Genomic DNA, 21,009 nt, shown 5'->3' with positions numbered 1-21,009 from the left:
GCAGGGACCTTTAAGCACTCAAGACTGGATGGGACCATCTGAACCAGTAAGTCCACTCATAAGCACCTCCTTATTTAGTCTTTACAACTAAGCTCTGAAGCTCTGCCTCAGAAAAAGCAGATTGTCAGTTGCATGATGCCATCTGGAAGAGTGTGCCAAGACCTCCGTCTCCGATGGTTTGCAACCATCATCTCATTTCCAGTCTGAGTCAATGGAGAGGTTATATTTTGCAGTTTTGTTGGCACTGCATCGCTTAGTGCTTTTCTCCTATCTGGAGGTCACTGTTCAGTGTCTCCATGAACCATGTCCACTAGCAAGTCAAAGTTTTTTGGTCTCCTTTTTACTCCTTGTATTGACCATTTCTCTCCAGGTCTTCCTAGATGAAATCACACTTTTTTAAACACAGATGCAAACTATCAGCCTTCGGAGATGAGATCTCCATTTCTGCTGAGATTCCCATGTCATGTTTGTGGGAATTACAGGTACATCATGAATCCCTCACCCATCTTTGATAACCTACACATCGTTCTCCTGCTTAGGCAATTCCAGCCGTGAAGCTCCCATCCTATAGCAAAAAATGTTGGTGATTAGCACCAAGCCTAGAATTTAGTACTAATAGTTTTTATCCCATTTTGAACATGGCAGTCAAGGTCAATCCCTTTCTTCCTCTGTGATATCCCGATCTTCCTTTGTATCGGTGCTGCCTACAACATTGTGCCATTAGGAGGTCTCATCAGTGTTGTCCTACTTTTTTGTGCCAAAGCCAGCCTTAAAGAAGTTAAACACTGCTAACCTCCTTCCAGGCTGCAGCTCAGCCTTCCAACACTCATCACTGTTGTTTCGCTTGCCCAGTTTTCCCATTCTGCTGATGTTCGTGTTCACTGGCGTAATTAATGATTTCCCACGTGGCCCTGTAGCAAGTGCTTTACTGAAACCAGGTAGATTCTCACAGTTCTTTTGTCTGCTAAATCGGTTATTCTATCAAAGGACATGTCAAACATTTCTCCTTCTCCCCTCCCAGTCGCTGCCATGTCTGTTTAGACCACCAACTTCTCCTGAATGCAGGAGCAGATGCCATAGAACAGACTCCAATCTCACTTGACAGCTTCAAGCTACCACTGTAACACAAACAATAAATAAAGAGATGAGGAGAGGGATCAGCTAATTTAGACACCAGGACTTTCCCTGTCCTTCCTTTGCCAAATAAATCACAAACAGCCGCTGTAAATTTGTCTTCTCTCACATTTAGAGCCTGATCTTTGGTTTTTCAGTCTCCTACCGGCTGAACAAGCCTTCACATTCTAAGCACTTCTTCACTTTATCCTGCATCAATCTCACTTTTCTTTGCTTTTAGCTGAATGTGTTCGTAGCACTAATGCTGAGATCTCAAACTTTGCTGCACCAGGGCAAGAGCATGGATGCTGTCCTGCAAGCCAGGAGGGAAAAAGGCAGTTTTAGGAAAGTTTTATGGGATGGAAATTTTATTTCTCTTGATTTATAACTCAGCTTTCTGGCTATCCTTCCAATGTCCTTTATATTTTTATATATATATATATATACACACATATGCACACAGAGAAGCCAAGCTGTTTGCCAAGGCACTGCTTTAACCTTCAACTCATCTCTCCTCCCCAAGTCCAATGTTGTGAGTGTTATATCGCAAACACATTTTGCTTTCTATTAATAACTCCTTTCGCTCAAACGGTGCCTTCACCTGAAGGGACCTCGCAGCACTTTGCAAACACGGTGTGAATACAGAGAAACTCTTGCTGCTTCGAGGACCCAGCTGCAAGTTGTGCTGCTGAGGCTACAAAACAGGGTGTTTTGGTGCTGGGAAGGTGGGGAGGCTGCTTTTTTAATATATATATACATATATATATATTAATTTTTATTTTTGATGGAGCTCTAATTCAGTTTTGAGAAGCAGGATGCATTTGGGTGATGTTCTCAGGTTGATGGGTGGGTTGCCTGAAACAATGTGCTGCTCATGCTTGGAAAGAATGGCACTGGCTCCATCTGTAAAAATCACTGCAGCTCCTGTAACACCAACAGAATTACCTGGGGGAGAGGATGTGACCCTCGGGCAGCTGCACAGAAAGACACCATGAAATTGGGAAATTTAACCAGTGGTCCTAGGGTAGCAGCTTGTTTCAAAAAGCACTTTACAGCACTATGCATTGGAGCAGGAAAGCAAATATTCCTGCATCATGACACGCCTATGATTTGCAGCTGCGCGGTGCAAAACAAGGGGGTGATGAGCAGGGATGAGCTGGTATTGGGGTACAGCCCGGGGACCCCAGCATCCCCATCCATCTGCAGAGATTCACAAGGGTCTACAGGCTGCAATTCAGGAGCACAAAATAATATGCTCAGCAGGGGTTTTTATTAATAATTTGATGATCGTGAAGGCACCTCCCAGGTTGTCGTTGCTGCCAGCAGATTTGTAAAACCTTGCCATTTAGCTGCTGCGTGGCTGCTTAACACTAGGCTTTACATTCATCTGGTTTTAACCCTAAAAATACCACCACAGAGCTGTAAGCGAACAATTTTAGCATCGGTTACTCCAGATCCACTGTACAGGCAAGGAAATTCAGGATGATGTGAGCCACGGGCTGGCTCCTGGCATCCCTGCATCCATTCGTAGGACTGCAGTCCACTTTCTCCTGCATAGCAACATCCTCCTCATGTCAATTAGCTCTTGCGTGGTGTTTATCCACCCAGCCTCGCAGGTGCTGTCTCAAAAAGCATCCAGAGATTTCTCACCGAAATATTTTGCAAGGTCACTGATGTTATTTGGCTGCTGCTTTACTTTTCTTGCTCTTTAAAAGGGCTGAAGGTATGTGAGGCTGTGCAGGTACTTTACTGCATATCTAGCTCAGAGACAGAGAAAAAATTGAAGGTTTTTTTTTAAAGAAAGCAGTGGGCTTCTGGAGCGAAACGGTGCTAGATATTAATTGCAAAGGTCAAGGTTATTCTGCTCGTAGAAATCAATACATGATCAGAGAGCTGGAACATCTCTGCTGGGAGAACAGGATGAGAGAGTTGGGGTGTTCAGCTGCAGAACAGAAGCTCCGGGGAGACCTTAGTGCTGCTTTTCAGTGCTTAAAAGCGGCCGATAAGAGAGATGGGGACAGACTTTTTATCAGGGCCTGTTGTGATAGGACAAGGGGTGATGGTTTTAAACTAAAGGAGGGAGATTCAGGCCAGACATGAGGAAGAAATTGTTGGTCCTGATGGTGGTGAGAGCCTGGCCCAGGCTGAGCAGAGAGGTGGTGGATGAACCATCCCTGGAGACATCCCAGGCCAGGCTGGACGGGGCTCTGAGCAACCTGAGCTGGTGAAGATGTCCCTGCTCATGGCAGGGGTGGCACTGGGGGAGCTCTAAGGTCCCTTTGAACCCAAACAGTTTGGTGATTCCATGGTCTTTATTTACAGATTATATAAATAAGTTTTTTTCCTCTTCATAGATTTCATTCATGTAGACTCATCCCATACTCACAGGTACCGAGATGTCCATGCTCAGGTGATGTGGCCAGGTTCACTGAGAGGCAAGGAGACACCAGCTTTTGAATCCTCATTTAACCTCTTAGGTTTTTCTTGGCTGATGACTACAGACTGCTTTTTGGACAGAACTTTCACATCACTTAGGTGTTATTATATTCAGCATCAGCCTTGATGGGACTCTTTGGAGCTCTAGAGACATCTCCCAAGAGTTTGATCCAAATTTTGGTGGAATCGATGAAAGAAACCGCTATACTCAGCTCGCAGCATCGATCCATTTCTACATGAAGATCACATTTCCAGTGAGCAATACCACTCACTTGGCTCCTGCATCACACAGACCCGGAATTACCAGATCAGAGAAGCGCTGAGGTTCAAGCTCAGAGGACAGTGGAGAGAAAAAGCTGTTCCATCTCTTCTGTATAGGACACAACTGCTTAGATATCCCACATTTTAAATTTACAGCACTACTTTCCTACCACAGTTGTAACTGGTACTTTATTGCAGTTAAGAGATATTTTGAGGGCAGAAAGAGGCATTAGGACCATCCCATCTGAGTGCCTGTACAGTATTTCACAGAATCCGAGAATGTCAGGGGTTGGAAGGGACCTGGAAAGCTCATCCAGTGCAATCCCCCCATGGAGCAGGAACACCCAGCTGAGGTTCCACAGGAAGGTGTCCAGGCGGGTTTGAATGTCTGCAGAGAAGGAGACTCCACAACCTCCCTGGGCAGCCTGGACCAGGCTCTGACACCCTCACCAGGAACAAGTTTCTTCTCACATTTAAGTGGAACCTCTTATGTTCCAGTTTGTACCCATTGCTCCTTGTCCTGTCATTGTTTGTCACCAAGAAGATCCTGGCTCCATCCTCCTGACACTCGCCCTTTATATATTTGTAAACATTAATGAGGTCACCCCTCAGTCTCCTCTTCTCCAAGCTAAAGAGCCCCAGCTCTCTCACCCTTTCCTCAGAAAGGAGATGCTCCACTCCCTTGATCATCCGTGTAATCTTGTGCTGAGTCCTTCACTTGTGTTCAGCTAAAGCATTTTGCATGCTGGAATTGGAATTCAAGGACATCTTGACATATTGGAGGAACAGCCTGAAATAAGTAAGAAGCGGTTCAGAAAAGCGATGGGAAGGATATGACATCGAGGTGGGATTCATTGGTGGTACTGGTGCAGATGGGAATGGCTGGTTCAGGAACAATTCTGCAGTAAATCACAAATCGCATGTCAACAGTGTTATTACATTGATAAAAAAAAAAAAAAGAAAATGAACCAACAAAACCACTCAAAAAATACTGAGATGTGTGTAGAGGGATTTGCTGTGTAAAATGTGACATCCTTCCACATTAGTAAAGCCTCAGGTAGGCTTTTTTATTCAGGTTTTGGCTTTGTATCTCAGCACAGCTGCAGACCAGAGAAGGTCCTAAGGACACCCATGAGGAGTGCAGAGGACAGTGGTCATTGCAAAAAACTGGGAAGTATTGGATGGTTTTGGACAGAGAACAGAGCCCCACAGAGAAGTGGATGGTTGTGTATATGAAATAAAACGGTCCACTGGGATGCTCGAACCCACTGTAGTCACAGTCGAGAGGAGCAAGACTTGGATGTTGAAAGTTAAAAATGTACTAAAGTGCTTTGCTGGAGCAAGTCCGAGGGATATTGTGCATCCCTGGAGATGCCAGCAGGAAATCTCCACAGTCCTTCTGTTTGAACCTAGGAAAAACAAAGAAAAGTCATTACCATTCATTCCCTGCATTGATTTTCTGTCTGCAGTGACCTTGGTACCGCTTGCTTTTCTTTATGCTCCCCAGGGCAGGGGTTGGATCAAGCAATTATAGTTTTAATAAAAAGTGCCTGGGTGTACGCGTGATGACTTTTGATTCATATTATCTCGATGGCTTCTGCTGATCCTCAATCATTACCCACCACCCCCTCTCCTCCCTGCCATGCTCCCAGTCCTTTATCCCATGTTGGGATCCGACTGTTGGAGTCTTGTCCCATCTTGGACCTTGGGTGTCTTCGCAACCAAGAGCAAGTAACCCATCAGCAGGCTTCAAACCTGCTAATATGAATGCATAGCGGATTATTTGAAGTAAAAACCCATCATTGCTTAACAGCAGAGGTTAATATGAGACAAATTTCAGCCCTGCCTGGCTGATCATTCGTTGGACTCAATGATCTTGAGGGACTTTTCCAACCAAAATGATTCTGTGATTCTATGAAAACCGCCGCATAGGGAGATCTTGCACAGACACAAGAGCAGGTTCTGTGTGGATATCACACAGATTGATTGGAAAAAGCCTGTGATTTGGGACAAGATCAGGATTTGATCCAACAGAGCAGAGGGAGCGTCGAGTGCAGCCAAGAATCACCCCTTTTAACTGCTTTAGCTTTGCTTTTAGTAAAGAAAACCCGACATGACAGCTTCAAGGCAATAATTTTCCCTACCCTCCTTCAGGTTGATTTTTTTCCTCTTGGCTGGAATGTTAGTTATTTTTTGTAATGTGATATTTAATTATTACTTAATATAAACATTTTATGAACTGTTACAAGGGGTGAATTATTTATGGGAGGGGAAGGAGTGCTTTTTTCTGAGCCTTTCTGCTCTGTCGGTTGCAATAAATATCAATCTAGGAGCGTGTTTAAAACATGCATGTGCTGCCTGGGAGACAAGAACAGTGCCGTCTTCTCTCGTCTCTTCTCTCAATTAAGTACCTGCTTAATACATTTGTCCCTAGCATGTTTTATTTCTCGATTAAGCTTGGAACAGCTCCAAAAGATGAAGTATTTGCAGACCATCTTATTTCCAAATACATACGATTTACCCAGTGGATGCAAATGGCTCAGAGAGCCTGTAAACATTTGCTGGGCGTGCAAAAGTGCTTAGTAACAACAAATCCTCCTTCTAGTTCCTTGCAGAAGAGTTGTAAAGCTGGTGCTTTTGATTTTTAGTCCCCAAATTTACTTCCTGGGAGCTTTTTTTACTCTTTTTTTTTCTTTAGCAAAGGGATTGCAATGCACAGTTTTGTGCGCTGGCAGCTGGGTTGGGGTTTTGGCAGGTAGGTCTGTGATTGCAGATACTTGCAGACCACGTGCAGTGGAGGGATATATTTCTATAGTCTTATCCTTCTTGAGAAGTGGATTTCCATAATCCAGATATATTTTTAGGGCTATTTATGGCCACATTACGATGGCACCGTCCTCCGGACTGAGTGTCTTGTGGACACATGAGCATCCATGCAGGACTATGGCCAAGCAAGTGGTCCATTTGCAACCTCCTCCAGATGCTCCGGGCTGGGTCTGGAGGTGCCAAAAGACCCCAGGACATCAGATCCTGGGGCATAACATCCCATCAGCTTCCAAAATAATGTCAATGCAAGATGCTCCCGAAAATGCGAATGGTGTCTGAGTCTTTAGGTGTTTCTGGGTCTTTGTTGCAGCCTCTGTAGCTCCTGGGGCTTTGTTTTCTGCACAGAGCGTTTCTAAATCCCCTTTGCTGGCACAGACTGCTTTGTGTATCCCTTAGGATTTTCTTTCATCTCTTTGCGGTTTTAGCTCCCCGCCTCATGCTACACACAGGCTCCTTGCGTCTGGAAACAGAAAACCATGTCTCTACTCCATTTTTAAATCCAAAAGGACTAAATCCTACACTTTGCCTGCTGCTTATTGCTGTGCGCCATGCCTTTAGGTTGCAGACACTCTGATTTTGGAGCTTCGTTTGGCTTTATGCCTCTCCTTTGGAGCAGAGCACCAACTTCAGTAGCACAGGGCTATCACGATGTATTTCCATGGTTATTTCAGTGTGCACTAGAGCGATGTTTTTGGCCAAGGACAGAGAGGAGCTTCTGGACCTGAGCACCTTTGATGTAAAGACACGACTTGTTTTGTCTGTGCTTCACTTTCAGGGCTTTCCACTCCTTGCAAGCGCTGGAGAATCCCTTGAAAACAGCCGGTTCATTATAACATAACCTTCTTCCAGAACCTACTTTCTCATCATTTCCCGTGTAAAGCTTTCCAACAGTCCTCCTCTTATTTTCATGACAGCTTTCATGCGGACGGTGCAGTACCAGCAGTGACCAGTAATTGCTTTGTTTGCTCACATAGGTCCTTGTTTTACTTAATTAGGAGGAGAATTCACAATACAGCCATCTGCTCCAGTGCCTCGTGCTGCCTCTTTCCCAGACTCCCCTGAGACAGCTTTGATGGTCCCAGTATTTACCAATCCGTTGTCATGGGACTAATCCAGTTGTTGGGGAGCCAGCATCAGCGCATCCCTCCCATTACATCGTTATTGATGCACAAGCGATGCTGATGGTTTCCTGAGCTTGTGGAGTTGGGAGCGGGGAAATGGAGAGTGGTTTTTACATTAGTTTTCTTATTTCCTACAATTGATCTACTTTTGTGCTTCTCGCATGGCTTCTAAAGAAAGATGGGTCAACTTGAGGCAGCGTGGAGTTGTGTTATTACACTGCTAGAAGTACTTTAATGGACATAATTCTGCTCCCTGTTACAACCGTGACTTGTGGTGGTGTGTTTCAGGGTTTTCAAAAGAAATACATGGGCACATTAAGCCATGTCATCTTCCCAAAGAAGCCTCCCAGTTCTCCCACACTGTCCCCCTAAATTGTCTGCCCATCTCTTGAGCCCAGTTTAGTCCTTTAAAACAACCTTCCTCCACAGCACTCAGGGCAATTTCAGTGTCATTTCCCTACGTTTCCTCCCTAGTAATTCTACATATGTAATACAAACTCCGGAGCAGGAGCTCTGCCTTACCGTCCAAATTAAATTCACATCTAGACTTTGCAGCCCCCGAAATAAGACAGTATTAAGGATAAAGATGGGGGGGGGGCAGAATCTGATTCAGCCTTTGATTGCTTTCCCTTAGCTCAGTAATCCTTTATCTTAAGATAAGCCTCAGCTTTCTTCTTTCGTCTGTGTAGTTCACACCCACTTCTATTATGGTTCTTCCAGTTGAAGAAGAATTACAGCCTCTTAATTTCAATTAAATAAATATTGAATGGGTACATTGCAGAGGAAGGTGTAAAATGGAAAGCAGAATTCAGCCCTGTCTGTCACAACCAGCAACTGGCTTGTCACCTTTACATACTAAAAAATACTTCAGATTCCTTATATGTATAAAATCTTGTAAAGAAATAGCATGATCTCAAATACACACATACATGAGTGCAGCAGAAGTAAGTAATGGCACTAAATGTAGGTTAATTTTGCATTCATCCACTTTCTGTATTGCATTATTCGAGGCTGTGTGGTTATCACACTGCATATGTCATGTGCAGCACATCTCCCCATGCCTGACTTGTGTTGCACGCTTGGGACATGGTGGAAACGCAGCTCGTCAAGCTGCAGAACCGTTCATTGTGAAATATTCATTGTGTTGGATCTGGTACCCCAGCTGATGGATTCAAGGGATTTCTGCCTGTGTAGTTTCATAAAAAATATCCCCACCAATAAGTGGGAAACCACAAACCTGTGTGTGGTGAAGATGTCACTCGCAGATGTGCATCGTGAATGGTTGATGTGTAGTGTCATATTTTAATTCTCTTTCCTTTTCTGAGAAGAAGGTATTATGCATCCAAAGCATGTATATTTAAGATGTTTGGTTTACATGTTCTGGGCTCCCCAGTGTAAGAAGGACAAAGAATTACTGAAGAAAGTCCAGAGGAGGGCTACAAACATGCTGAGGGGTCTGGAGCATCTTTCTGATGAAGAGAGACTGAGAGAGCTGGGGCTGTTAAGCTGGAGAAGAGAAGCTGAGAAGGAACTTTATTTATGAGTATAAGTATCTGAATGGTGGGTGTCAAGAGGATGGACCAGACTCTTTTCAGTGGTGCCCAACAACAGAATGAGGGAAAATGGGTACAGACTGAAGCATAGGACATTCCATCTGAATATAAGGATAAACTTCTTTACTGTGAGGTGCCAGAGCCTGAACCAGGCTGCCCAGAGAGGTTGTGGAGTCTCCTTCTCTGGAGACATTCAAACCCACCTGGACACCTTCCTGTGTGATCTGCTCTGGTGACCCTGCTTTAGCAGGTGGGTTGGACTGGATGATCTCCAGAGGTCCCTTCAACCCCAACCATCCTGTGATTCTGTTATTTTACTTCATAGTCTAACATAGGATAAAATTGTGTGTGTTTGGAGCCTAAGCAGATGTGTGTGCTTTGCTTTCACAGGCAATATTTTAGCTTGAAGGCTCTGAGCCGTGGAAGTGTAAGATCACTTAGGAGATACCTGTTTGTTACAACACCCAGATTTCAGTGGTCTAACAGAAAACAAGACGCCATCCTGGTTGTTTCGCCTCTCAGCTGAGCTGCAAGTTCTCTGTCCTTTTGGCATCTAAGAGACATCTCCATTGGTGTGAGCAGCAAGTGAGGCCATGACCTTGCACCATTATCTCCATCAGCTCTGCAGGATCATTGACAGTGGAGGGCATTTAGGAAAAATGTCTTCACCAAAAGGGATGTCAGGTATAGGAATAGGGTGCCCAGGGCAGTGGTGGAGTCATCATCCCTGGAGGTGTTCAAAAGACAAATAGTTGAGGTTCTCAGGGACATGGTTTAGTGATAGTGTTGTGTTAATGATTGGACTCAATGATCTTGAGGGTCTTTTCCAACCAAAATGATGATTTTATTCTGTGATCTTCCTTTTCCTAGCATTTGCCTTGTTGCCATCTTGGACACGTAAACCTTTTGAAATCAGGTGACCAGGTCTTCTATTAAAGCTCACACCAGAATTGCTATCGCATATGAATTGAAACTCAGACTGTGACTAACTAGGCTCTTCATATTTCATGTTTGTGATTAAGTTTTAGGACACCTGGTTCCCAATCAGCATATTTCAGATACAGTCATATAGTAGCTACTACAGCAAGGAGCAAATAATGCTTCAAGTCATCAATACAGTGGCAAAATAATAGCTGTTATTTAAGCTTCACTGTGTTCTTCCTTTACCTGCTTTACTGCTGAATCTATTTCTAGTCCCATGCCAGGATGAGCAATTACACTGTCATGCAGACTAGGAATGAAATCAAAGAGCAATACTAATTTTAAGCTGCATTAGAAACACAGGAAGAAGAGAAACAATGATTCCCTGAAGGGAGTAGAAAAATGCAGGTAGTCAAATAACATTGCCCCAGCAGAGGAGCTTCTATTTCATGTCAAACAGCCATTTCCTGACCTTTCTTCAGAGACACCCATCCTTAGAATCTTAGAATCATAGAATCACAGGATAGTTTTGGTGGGAAGGGACCTTCAAAGCTCCCCCAGTGCCACCTCTGCCATGAGCAGGGACATCTTCACCAGCTCAGGTTGCTCAGAGCCCCGTCCAGCCTGGCCTGGGATGTCTCCAGGGATGGTTCATCCACCACCTCTCTGGCCAACCTGGGCCAGGCTCTCACCACCCTCAGGGGCAACAATTTCTTCCTCATGTCTGGCCTGAATCTCCCCTTCTTTAGTTTAAAAGCACCTCTGTCTTTTGTCTCAAGGGCAAACCTTGCAGTTTCAACGCAGGTGAACTGCAGTATCACTAGAGCATCTCCAAGTTGGCGAAGGGCCAGGATCTCAGGAACAGGAGCTGGTGATGAGCTCAAGCAACTTCACACCAAAGCTTTTGGGAAAGTCAGGACAGGGTGGGCTTTCCCCAGCGGCCCCTGTGCAGACCTACGAGGGTAAATTATCTACTCTGGGTGACCCTGCTTCAGCAGGTAGTTTGGACTACGTGATTTCTAGTGGTCCCTTCCAACCCCAACCATTCTGTGATTCTGTGATTCATGAGCACCCCCAGCAGTGTGAGTGGAGCAATTTGAACCAGAGCTGTTGTCAGCAGTGCTGGTCAGTGAGATGCTCCGTCCTTCATCTCCTTGGGCAGCAGCTCCTCGGTTCTGTCAGAGTCTGGCCCGTTGTTGCTGAAAGATTACGTGTTTGGGTTCCCTTTGGAGTTGTGCTGCTGAATCTCTGGGGATGGCTGATCGTACCATGATTTTGTGAAACAAAATTGCTTCATTTGTCCTACAAAGCTTAATTTTCCCCAGCCTTAGTTAGCACATCTTGCTGCACCAGATTCCCCCTCTGAAAAATCGCGTCGTAGATTCATGTATAGCTTTTGCAGTGTGGTCCACCAAGCTCTGCTTCAGGAAGTCATTTATGTCCATATTTACATATAAGGAGCAGCCAAGAGCTACTGTGCATGTGCTAAGTGTTTTGCTGAGCTGAAATAATGCATTTTTAATGCATTTCTGGTTTATGTCTTCAGACGCTTGAAATGAGGTACTGAAAACATCTCTCCACCAAGAATCCCACTGGAGCCAAAGGCTTAGGAGGCCACCAGCCAAGCACAGCTGCTGCATCCCATCAGATATTTGAATAAGTTCATTGCACTCATCATGAATTGTACTGAAAAGTCTTTGCACTTGAAGAGCAGAATTTAAAATATTGTGTTTTCTTTACAAGTTCTTCTACTTTTCCTAATATGAAGGTTTCTTCTCAAGTTGTTGTTGTTTGTTTGTTTGTTTGTTTTCCCCTGGGACTGTACCATATGTTACTTGGTGAGCCTTGTTAGTGCATGTGTCCATACCTTCATGGTAGCCATGCCATTGTGCACATTTTCTCGAGAAGGTTTCAAATACATGATGCTCTTTGGCCCAGCAAACTCTCACAGGAGCACTTCAGGTCTCCTCATCATGTTCAGGTTTCTGCAGCTCATCCATACCTACCTGGGGCGACGGTTTTCTCAGTGCCCATCTTGCTACATCACCCTGTCAATAAAGGAGCTTTTGTGTCAAAGCATCCATGCCATGAGCTGTTTTGTTTGTTTAACCTTGTGGCACATTTCACAGTCATTTGTCCATTTTGAGGACAAAGGGGCTGACACACTGCTCTTGCTCCAACCAACTGGAGAATAGACTTACAGGCCATTAAATGGGATGATAGTGGAGCTTCAGCCTGGCCCTGACCCATTTTTCAGGGGTCGACATGACATTTACAGATGGGTTGTGTCTGCAAGCAAGCTCAGAAATGTCAGGCTGTGATCCCCCTGGGAGCTCTCAGGGTGCATCATCTGGCATCATTGGTGGCACCAACATTGAGTTCACTGACTTTACAGGCTTGAGAATGTCTGAAGACAACACTGCAGCTTCTGTATGGAATGCCCAATGTGTGTCCCTTCCGCAACAGGACCCATGAGCTTATAACATCAAGAGAAATTCAGAGAAACATTAGATGGCAAATCTCCATGAGGTGATGATTCACACCAGGAGGGTTCCTGAGGTCAAGGTCTCAACTGCTGTTGGGTTTAACCTCTTCAGATCTCCAGATGGACCTTTCCTTGGTTTATGGCATTTCTGCTGTGGAATCTTCCAGTGTTATCTAGCCCAGAATCCACGCTTTTCCCTTTGGTGGATATTCAGCCACCAGGAGGTGAGGAGGACCTCGAGCTGCTGGGCTGTAGCAGATACTGATAGATATCTTTTATCTGGCCCAGAATCTGCTTTCCCCGTGGCTGGCTGAGCACAGGGACTTGGGGGAATAATGCAGAATTAAGAGTGGACCTAAGGTAGAGGCAGCACTAGAAGGAAGGAGGTGATCTCGGGGGGGTTGGTGTTTACCCTGAGGTCCACAAACAAGTGGACTTTGGGTGTCAAGGGTGGCCAGATGTACCACGTAGTCTGAGTGTGGGGATCTGTCTCACCCTTTTCTATCATACATGGACCTTTCTGTGCTGCTCAGTATCCCAGTGGCTGGCTCAGATGGTCCTCAAACCTCCTGGTTCCTTCTGCTGAGACATGACCATTGGCAGGGCTGTTGATCTTGGGGTTGCCTTCCCACAACTACTTTGCTCTTTGAGCTCCTGGGCCCTCTGCAGTGTTTACCATCACCATCATTCATGTATTTGTGACATTTTGGACATGACAGCATGGCCAACAATTTTTCCTCCTTGGAAGCCCATGCTCCATGGCCCTCAGGCAATGAAAATATCCATGATTTGTGAGCTGCTGACTCAAGCAACTTTTATAAATGGGTTGCAGCATGGTTCTGCTCTGCCGAATGACTTGATTTCATCCTTTTCAGTACATTAGTTATACCTTATTCATAGCCTGCTTTCAGTCCATGCTCAAGTCACCCTGTTGTAGGCTCAGCACTTTCCTCCTCTTTTGTGCCAGTGTTGTACTTGATGAGCCCTAACCAGAGATGTCCAGAGGCAGTGGTCCCTCCCCAGCCTGCTCACACTTACTCCATTGTGCATTGTCCAAGCTTCAAATTTGCGCATTAACGTATCACATTGTTTTAGTCACGCACAATTAGATATCTGCTTGTCCAAACTGATTTGCTCTTGTGTACATACATCTATATGTGCATACGTCTATAGAGGTTGATTATTAATGTTTGGGGAAAAAATAATCTCAGGCACCAGGAGCTTCATTATACCATTCACAGTCTCTGTGCAGCTTTACAGTAAATTATTGTGTACAAGATAATAGCGTGGGCATTAGAGGATAAAGCTGTCATTAAGCATCACGTAGGAGTAGGAGACAGGGCACTTGATGCAGCAGACAATGAGGGGCTAGTTCTCGCACTTGTGGTGGCAAATTTTATACATTGACAAGACCATTGCAATAGGAGTTGGTTGGAATTGACCTTTTAAGCAAAGGGGGCTGAGGTGGGAGATAGGATGAAGGTGCTGAGGTCAGTGTTTTGGGGTGCAGTAACATGTCAGGCTGACAGAAGCAGTAAGGAATCATCCAGTTCCAGCACTTTAGACTTATTTATCTTGAAGGCAAGAACATGTCGTGGTGTTTACTATTGCATGAGGGACCTCAGCATGGACCATTGTTCCTTTATTGCTGAAAATTTGTTTTAGGAGTCATGTTTTGGCTTTTGCAGGACATAAACAATCGGGTTTATCTTTAAAATTAATTGTGTTTGCAGAAGGATACACAGCCTGCTTATATTGAGTCCAAATGGAGTTTTTCTATTCTCATTAGAAAAGAATACAGCTTTAGGATCAAAACATGCACACTTCTCATGTGAGCAATTCTTTGTGAGCAGGATTTGCTCACAGTTCAGCTTAGTCCAGTATCTTCTGGCTGATCATGGCCAGGACCAGAAAGCTGGAAGGAGATCAGTGTTGAATAGCTCAAGCTTTGGCCCATAGTTTGTAGAGAACAGCTAAATGCTGAAGAGTGGTGTTAATGATTATTACGAGGATGTGTTGCTGAAATTTCCTTTGATAACACTGAATATTCTCAATTTCCATCTAAACAGCCATGACTTAATTAAATCTCATTAACAACTGGACTTCAGTGACCTCCTTTGGCATTGAGTTCCAGAGTTCGACCAGCCATTATCATCGATTTTTGGTTTCCCACTGTTTTGTTTCACTGAACATCTCTTTTCCTGCATTAAGAAGGAAAAGGGAGCTGGAGAATATTTGGGAGCAAATGATACTCTACTCCAAAGAGGCAAAATAACTGGAAAATATCAGACAAATTTGCAGTTTAGTTTCATGAAAATGTGTATTTTTTTATTGTTATTCTGCTTAGAGGAATATTAAAGAGAAATGTGATATTCTGAAATATTCCTTGTGAAACAGATTGATGTTTTGCTTCATAAAGGGATTTATAGTTCTTTCTTATTGTCTTGAGTAGAATAAGGGAAAAAATGGGATGGAAAATAAGTAAGGAAAATGAAAAAAGAAATTACAATTAATTTAACATTTCAGGCCAAACATTTCATAAATGACTTTTTTTTTTCCTAGTGAAAAATCTGAGTATTTTTCATTTTTGGTTGATCCGTAGCTTTCTAGGTTAAGTTAGAAATATCCCTTCTGTGCAGCACTCCACCGTGTAGTTGCTGGTCTCCCTTTTCTGCACCATTCATTATTTGATGCATACACATTGGTATGAGGGAATTGGGCTGACTCAGTGCCAGTAAAACTGTCAGCGTAGTAAATTTAGCATCCTGTGCTGATTCTGAACAAATGTAGCTTCTCTTTAAAGTCCTTCAAAGTAGGTGGAAGCCTTGAAGTGGTTAAACATGGCCCCATCTGCCCCTCTTGACTTCGCTCTGGCATCAATAGATGAAGTTAATCTAAGCCTATGTGAGTGTTGGTGAGCATCTCCAGAGATGGCTGCATACCATAGTTTGGAGCTCATATCAACTCTATGTCCCCTAGCTGGGGCAGAGGAAGTTCTTCAAGTCACCTTCACATGCAGCCTCCTTTAGCAATCCTCAGCCAAGGGGAAAAAGCAATTAAAATAAAATAAGCGGGCTGGATGAAGCCCTGTGAAGGGCAATGTGGTGGACATTGATAGATGTGGAGAGCAGCTCTTGGCTTTAATGGATATTTATCAGGCCACCACATCCCCAGGCTACTGTCATCTTATAAGATGATCTTCTACCTATTAATTTGCAAGACATCTGTCCCATCATGTGCAGTCCTATGTTCTTATTAGGTCTATAGATGGCTATCAGGGCTCTGAGCAACCTGATCTGGGTGAAGATGTCCCTGCTCATGGCAGGGGTTGGACTAGGTGAGCTTTGAAGGCCCCTTCCAACCCAAACTATTCTATGGTTCTATGATTCTGTCTTCACTGGCAATTTTTCCCGATGCACTTGGCTTACAAAAGGTCATCTGATCGGTCATATATTCATTTTCGTTGAGTTTCATTTCAGTTTCAATTTCAGGTCAGCACTGGGTTCCCGACTGTTTCTAATTACTCTTTGTAAGACTAGGAGGTGTGTAATTTACTGCTATTTCAGTTCATCCCCTCTATTTCATGCCAAGATTGCAATCCTTAATTTTTTCAGCAAAATTAATGCAGTTCCCTTAGATAAAGGATTACAGAGCTGGACTAAGCTATACCTATTGGTTATGTCCATACTGATGCTTGTACATGCCCGTGACTCACTTGTGTGGTGTGAGCAAAGGCTTTTGCTCAGGTTTTAGGTGAGCTGTAAGGCTGAGCTCTTTTGGCATGGCATCTAAGATGCTCCTGAAATACTTTCAGAGCTAATTTTGTGTGGAGCCGTCTAGGGTCATCCAGATGACACTATCACCTGCTCTTGAAACAGGGAGAAATAACATTTTCAGGACACATTTCCGATTGCAGCTGGAATTTGCAACTTCTGGGCACCTTCATCACAAATCGGCGTAGGGATGTTAAGTAGTAAGGAGGGAGGTCTCAGCACTGCATTGGCTTTCTAAAAGCCAGGGTTAGTTTTAGCATTACCGGAGCAACTAATAAGATAGATTGGCTATTAGGAACTTTTTGTTTTCATGGAAAAGGCTGTTGGGCGTTGGAACAGGCTGCCAAGGGCAGTGGTGGAGTCACCATCCCTGGAGGCATTGAACAGACAAAGAGATTAAGTTCTTGGGGACATGGTGTAGTGCCAGCGTTGGGTTAATGGTTGGACTCAATCATCTTGAGAGTCTCTTCCAACCAAAATTTTTCTATGATTCTGACACTTTGGAGAACAGATATTTTCACTAGTCCCAGAATACAAAAAAAAAAAAAGAATCAACTCTTAAAGCCACCGCTTTTCTTCTCACTCATTTGCTCATTGTTGGGACAACATGAGCTCAAAATGACGTAGGATCATATCAGACAGACATTTGATGAAGAGTCACCAGACCTGGAAGGGGGATTCATAGAATCAAAGACTGGTTGGGGTTGGAAGGGACCTCTGGAGATCACCCACGCCAACCCACCTGCTAAAGCAGGTTCACTAGAGCAGATCACACAGGGTCACATCCAGGTGGGTTTGAATGTCTCCACAGAAGGGGACTCCACAGCCTGTCTGGGCAGCTCGGTCCAGGGCTCTGGCACCTTCAAAGTAAAGAAGTTTCTCACCATGTTTATGTCTCATTAGGATTTAAGTCACCTTTCTGAGACATTCCCCCATCCCTACAATCAACAGAGATGCAGACTCCAAGCAAGGCATCTCCCTTTCATTTATACTTTGCGTTAGTAAATTCAATGTGTCTGGCACTCAAGTGTGATGATCCATGCTGTGAAGTTGCTAGCACACTCCTGCCTACATTTTTTGTCCCAGGATAACTAGTACTTTCCCAAGTAATTGCTGGGCTGGGTTCAGGAGCTGATGTATTCCTAGGGCAGATCCCAACGTGCTATTTTCCCTCACTTATCTGTGGTGTAGATGGAGACATTTAGGAATTCGCACTTTCGTGCTAATGAACCATGGTAACCTGTGGTTTTGGGTATGGACACAGCCATCACAGAATAGTGTGTGTCTCTTCTGATAACTCTTTTTTACAGTTTATGTGTTGCCTGAATATCAAAAACAGGCACTGAGATCAGCTTGCTAGGCCATGTGTAGCTGTAGGAAATGGTCTGAGTTTCTCTCCTCCTTCCACTGCTTCTGCAAGCTCTGGATAGCAGAGATGTAGAATTAGGCACACTGGGTGCTTGAGCATGGCCATAGCATGGAGTGGCTGTTCCATCCCAGGTGTGGTAGGACTCCATACAAATGTGGCCCATGCTCTCTCGCATGCTTGAGGGGACCGACCCTACTGTAGTAGCTGATGATGTGATATCCTGCATATTTGCCTGAAAAGGGATTTAGAATCATGGAATCAATTCAGTTGGAAGAGACCCTCAGGATCGTCAAATCCAACCATAACCTAACCTAACTCTAGTACTAAACCATGTCCTATTTAGAATAGAATCATAAAGATTAGAAGAGACCTTAAAGGTCCCCCAGTGCCACCCCTGCCATGAGCAGGGACATCTTCACCCAGATCAGGTTGCTAAGAGCCCCATCCAGCCTGGCCTGGGATGTCTCCAGGTATGGGGGCCTCTACCACCTCCCTGTGCAACCTGTTACTTCTAGATGTGCATTGAATCCATGTGACATACCTGGTATTTACAACTCCTTAGTCAACACTGTGAAATATTTCAAGAGCAATAGTCTTCTATCCTCCATTTCCAGAGAAGATCATGGCTGAGCAGTTTCAGAGCTGGTGGACATGCATCCACCTAAGAGCAGCTGTTGATCTGTCCTTTGCCTGCAAAACCAGGCTCATCTTGGGAGGTACAGAGTACTCAAGGGTCTTGTCTCATAGCACAGCAGAGTTGAGCACTCCCAGAATTGTTACATCTGCTTTAAAGTCCAGCCACTACGTGCACGGTACTACAACCTCCATTCTTTGCCTCTGGTTCTGTAGATACAAGCTGTGCTTAGGTTTACAGGTTGACCTGGTGGTCCATGTGGGTTGTTTGGCCAGCTGGCCTTGCAACAAGTAAGAAAATGAACTTTACTTGCCTGTCCCTCAGATGCAGAGCACTGTTCGGATGTTCCTCCTGTGCCCATCCACTGCTTTGGGGAAACGTTATAATTGTCACCTCTGAGATTTCTACCTCTGCCACAAATATGATAGAAAACAGCTAAAGGGTTCAGAAGTTGCTAGGGACAGATCTGAGTGACAGATAGATATGGACAGAGAGAATTAGTGCATGATTTTATTTCCTTTGGAAAGTAATAATAAACATGGAGTCTTCTTATGGAACAAGAAGAGATCCTAAAAAGAAACCTTTTATCTTCTGAAGAACTTTTGGTGAACTTTGAGTTTGTCAGTAATGTATTAACATCTTTAAACCAATTCTTTAAAGTTGCTTCCTTTTCCTTTCTCTCAGCTCTTCATGCAGAAGGAATATTTTAACAATGGACGGCAGAGAAATATTTGTGGACAAATGGGTGGCATTCACTGAACAGGAACCAGGGGGACACAAATGAGCCCATTCATATATTGCTCATGCATTGAAACGGTTTTGTGGAGAACAGCATCTTTCAAACAAGCAGTTTCACAGTATTATCCAAGCCCAAGAAGGGCTAAATAATAAAAGAAGTGGAGAGAAATGAAGAAATACAGGGAAAAGAAAAAGCAGGTGCAGCTGGAATCAGCAATAAGACAGGATGGAGAATTGATTTGGATTTGGCTCATGGATTGGATTTGACTCATGGATTAAGATACCTCCATTTAGGGGTGCATGGTGTGAAGGTCTCATGTGTGCTAGATGTCTGTGTTCCTGTTAGTGGAGATCTAGACAGTCAACAGCCCAACAAGGAGTTAGCTCATCCTAAAACAGACACCCATCTTTGGCATAATGAAGAAATTGTTGCCCCTGAGGGTGGTGAGAGCCTGGCCCAGGTTGGCCAGAGAGGTGGTGGATGAACCATCCCTGGAGACATCCCAGGCCAGGCTGGACGGGGCTCTGAGCAACCTGAGCTGGTGAAGATGTCCCTGCTCATGGCAGGGGTGGCACTGGGGGAGCTTTGAGGGTCCCTTCCAACCCAAACTATTCTATCTGTTCTATGATTCTAAGGGTTCTCCAAGCTCCACTGACCACATTGAACAGACTGTGTGAGTGGGAAATGTAGGACTGGGTGAGCAGGGAGCTGCACTGATCCTGCACGTGAAGGCATCATTTGCTACGTGTTCCTGGAACAACAGATGACCTTTTTCAGCCTAGCCTCCCTGCCTAAGTGGGTTCTCTGATGACCAATCCCTAACATTCTGTGATTCTGTGATTCTTTTGAGCTTTTCCTAATGTGTCAACAGGTTTTAGATGAGGTAAAAAATGAGCTGTTGGGAGCCAATTTTGTTGTAAACTTGACTGGATGTGCATAAAAGCCCTTCCAAAGAGACCTTGCTGAGCAATGAGGGATTCCAGCTCCACATTCCCGCTACTCTTCTGTTGATTTAATTCCTGAACCCCTTTCTTTTTTTTTTTTTGATCTTCAGAAATGAATTCAGACCCTGGATAGACATCAAGCCTGTGAAAGCTATAAAAGCGAAGTCCCAGTACAAGCCGCCAGAGGAGAAAATGACCCATGAAACCAGTTACAGCGCTCAGTTCAAGGGGGAAACCAATAAGCCTTCTCCAGCTGATAACAAATACCTGGAGCGCAGAAGGATACGCACTCTCTACAGCGAACCCTACAAAGAACCACCAAAGGTAAGAAACGCATCGGAAGAGACCCAGGGCCACCACTGCTCCTGGTGGGACATGTCCAGCACAGTAAGGCTGGGGTGAACACTGCCCGCTCACATTCCCTCATGTGGCATCTTAATTTCTGACCAGTGGCTGCATCTGTGGATCCACCTGTAGGTGGTGGTGGGTGAAAAACGGAATACGAGTCAACGAAGTGCACTCGCAGCCCAGAAAACCAGTAGTATCGTGGGACTGCATCCCCAGCAGCGTGAGCAGCAGGTGGAGGGAGGGGATTCTGCCCCTCTGCTCCGCTCTGGTGAGACCCCCCTGCAGTGCTGGTCCAGCTCTGGGTCCTCAGCACAGGACACACATGGACCTGCTGGAGAGGGGCCAGAGGAGCCCCAGAAATGATCTGAGGCTGGTTCAGCCTGGAGAAGAGAAGCTCCAGGGAGACCTTAGTGCGACCTTTCTGTACTTAAAAGCGGCCAAGAAGAAAGATGGGGACAGACTTTTGAGCAGGGCCTGTTGCGATAG

General features: G+C 44.7%; 1 protein-coding gene across 1 annotated transcript in view; it reads left to right on the top strand.

Annotated features, from left to right (window-relative positions):
* The window catches only part of MAP6 (microtubule associated protein 6), a 43,931-nt gene that overhangs the window by 7,586 nt on the left and 15,336 nt on the right, over positions 1-21,009 (top strand). Inside the window, exon 2 of the mRNA XM_065833660.2 lies at positions 20,286-20,499. Coding sequence (XP_065689732.2) covers positions 20,286-20,499 — 214 coding nt within the window. The remainder of the gene's footprint in view (positions 1-20,285; positions 20,500-21,009) is intronic.

Source organism: Patagioenas fasciata, chromosome 1 (genome assembly GCF_037038585.1).
Source record: "Patagioenas fasciata isolate bPatFas1 chromosome 1, bPatFas1.hap1, whole genome shotgun sequence".
NCBI lineage: Eukaryota > Metazoa > Chordata > Aves > Columbiformes > Columbidae > Patagioenas > Patagioenas fasciata.
This window is presented reverse-complemented; position numbering and strand designations above follow the sequence as displayed.